Here is a 2,450-nt window from a genome sequence, read left to right as displayed (position 1 = left end):
TAATATTTGTTTCACCTTTTCAAAATCCGCCTCTCTGACTGTCTATAAAACAGTTTCAAAATCAAAGAGAACAATCGTATATCTCGATGACACTTTGAAACATTGAATAACTGAAAAATAAAGCAAATGACATAGTAGTGATCTGGGAAGCACCAGAATTGGCGGTTCAGATCCAGCTTCTAGCAATACAACTAAGTAAATAAGCAGCTTTTGATAAATTTTAAGCTACTAACCTGGTTTTGAGCAGCGATTAAATAAGCAAACGACTTGTACAATCGTTAGCGAGAGAAGCGCGATACCTCCAAGAAGAGAAGCGACTAGCCATGGCTTAGAACAGTGAAGGCTCCAAAATTAAGCCCACAGAACCGTCCACCATTTCCTTCGGTAAGCATTTAAGGATCTTGAAACCTTCTCAATCTGTTCATAACATGGTATGTCGGTGGCCGGGATAGTGACAGAGTTCCAGAGCCAAGCGACATCTTCATCGCTTCCAAGCTTATTGGCGATGATACCTCGTCGTCTCAACCGAGCCACGTCGACACTGGTGTTGACCAGGTCGTTCATGAACACCACGCTCGTTATTATCTTCTCCTCCTCCTCCCATTGCGTCTCCATCACCAGAAGGTTTCTCAGCATCACTTCTGATCTGTCGTCTACTGTGAATTTGGGGAGGTACAGTGTTAACTTTCTCTCATTGAAATGTATGTGGCTGATACCTTTGCCCTTCAGTGACTTGAATTTCACGCCTTTGCTATGCAGCTCCTCTATCGTTGGAACGTGACGATTATCCTCCTCTGCTGTGCCCCGGAAGTACGTTTGATAGGATTCTCTCATTAACCAAATGACTAGCCATACAACCCATATGAGTAAAACAGGGGAAAGCAGGAACACAAATATTAGGCCAAAGACAACCCTAATTAGCTTGATAATTATATATTTGAAATGCTTCTTGTGGATTCTCTGACCATGCCGCCGTGTAGAACCAAATAGGAGTGCAGTGTGATCGGCTTCACTTTGACGGTTGTCCTCCTCTCTAGTAGAAGGAAATGGGATTGGTTTATTGTCGATCATATATTCACCAAGCAACTGCAGGATATGAATTCTGTTCTTGTACGTCCGGCTGCCGGCTATCCCATTTACTTCAATAGGAGACAAGTTTTTCAGTGCTGGCTCGAACCAGTAATCTTCCGTCGGCTTCTCCAGCGCCTTCCTGACCTCTTCCAAAACCCACAGTGGTAACTGGTTCTCCAATTTGAACGTATCTTTAGCTATTTCGGTCAACAAAGGGTGGTGATTGTCCCTCTTAAGAATATGCTGCAACACGGTCATCCTTAATCCCTCACTCGTTCCGGTCCCTTCTTCCTGTCCCTGAGGACTTGTTCCATCTTCAAAACTATCGAGGACTTGTACAAGGAAACAACCATCTCGCGCCAACATCCAGGAGAACCCATCAGGCCGATCTTCTTCCGGAAATCTGCCGACGACTTCCATGCCATAGTTTTTCTGTAGGTGGTCCATGTGACTTCTAAGCTTTTTCGCCAATGATTCGATGCCGCCTCCGCTCAACTGCCCATTAAACCTACGAGCGACTTCTGACTTGAAATTTTCAGAGACAGTCAAGTTTTCTGCGCGGCCAGAAAGTTGGAAATGTCGAGGACCGAAGGAGATCTGTTTGGGATGGTAGAAGTCCCGCGTCTGGTCATTCTTCAAACACGATGGAACGTCATAAAATACGTCCTTCTGAAGGACTGCGGATACCTCCCCTAAACTTTCTCTCACGTCAATCGTCCACTTCTCCCAAACTCCCATCTTCCCCAAATATCTTCAACGCACCTCTGATGTTTGACTTCATGTAACCACACTACAATTTACTTCTAAAATTGCGTTTCTCGCCGTTCTGATATGTCTCCCTTGGTCAATACGTTCACGAAAAGTCGGAGTGTTTGTAAGGAAATTTTTGACTGGATATTTTGGCTTTTCGTTTTGAGGCGTAGATTCCTGTCACATTCAAAGTCAATATTGGAAACATCGAGGACGACGCATCTCAAACACCGTACACTAAAAAATACGAAATGAGTTGTAAGCAGCACATGGGAAGGTTCGTCCTCTCAATCCGGGATGCTCGTCTTAATTAATGTATAACTCATTTGGAATAAGTCAGTGTAACAGAGAGCCCATGGCTATATAGCCACGGAAATGCACTCCCTTTACATTGTTTTTTCTAACTTTTCAAAAAAATCTTAAGTCCTCTCTTTCGTAAGGAAGTGCATTTTCGTGGCTGTATAGACGTTGCCTAATAGAGATGCCGCTCAGGCCAAATAAAGAAAGGTTAGAAAAAGTCAAAACTCTGTCATTGGGAAGGTTAGATAAAGTCAAAACTCTTAGAATAAAGAAAGGTTAGAAAAAGTCAAAACTCTGTCATTGGGAAGGTTAGATAAAGTCAAAACTCT

At 43.3% G+C, this 2,450-nt stretch overlaps 1 protein-coding gene across 1 annotated transcript; it reads right to left on the bottom strand.

Moving 5' to 3' along the window:
- Positions 1-351: 351 nt before the first annotated feature.
- LOC149560735 (putative UPF0481 protein At3g02645) lies at positions 352-1,809 on the bottom strand. Its single transcript, XM_089827676.1, has one exon. It carries the CDS (start codon positions 1,807-1,809, stop codon positions 352-354), a length of 1,458 nt encoding a protein of 485 aa, XP_089683802.1.
- Between the last annotated feature and the right edge of the window lie 641 nt (positions 1,810-2,450).

This window comes from Cupressus sempervirens, chromosome 4 (genome assembly GCF_028749045.1).
Source record: "Cupressus sempervirens isolate cs-2001-9-10 chromosome 4, ASM2874904v1, whole genome shotgun sequence".
Classification (NCBI taxonomy): domain Eukaryota; kingdom Viridiplantae; phylum Streptophyta; class Pinopsida; order Cupressales; family Cupressaceae; genus Cupressus; species Cupressus sempervirens.
This window is presented reverse-complemented; position numbering and strand designations above follow the sequence as displayed.

Coding starts and splice junctions, on each gene's coding strand:
- LOC149560735 (XM_089827676.1), bottom strand. CDS start 1,809: ATGGGAGTTTGGGAGAAGTGGACGATTGACGTGAGAGAAAGTTTAGGG.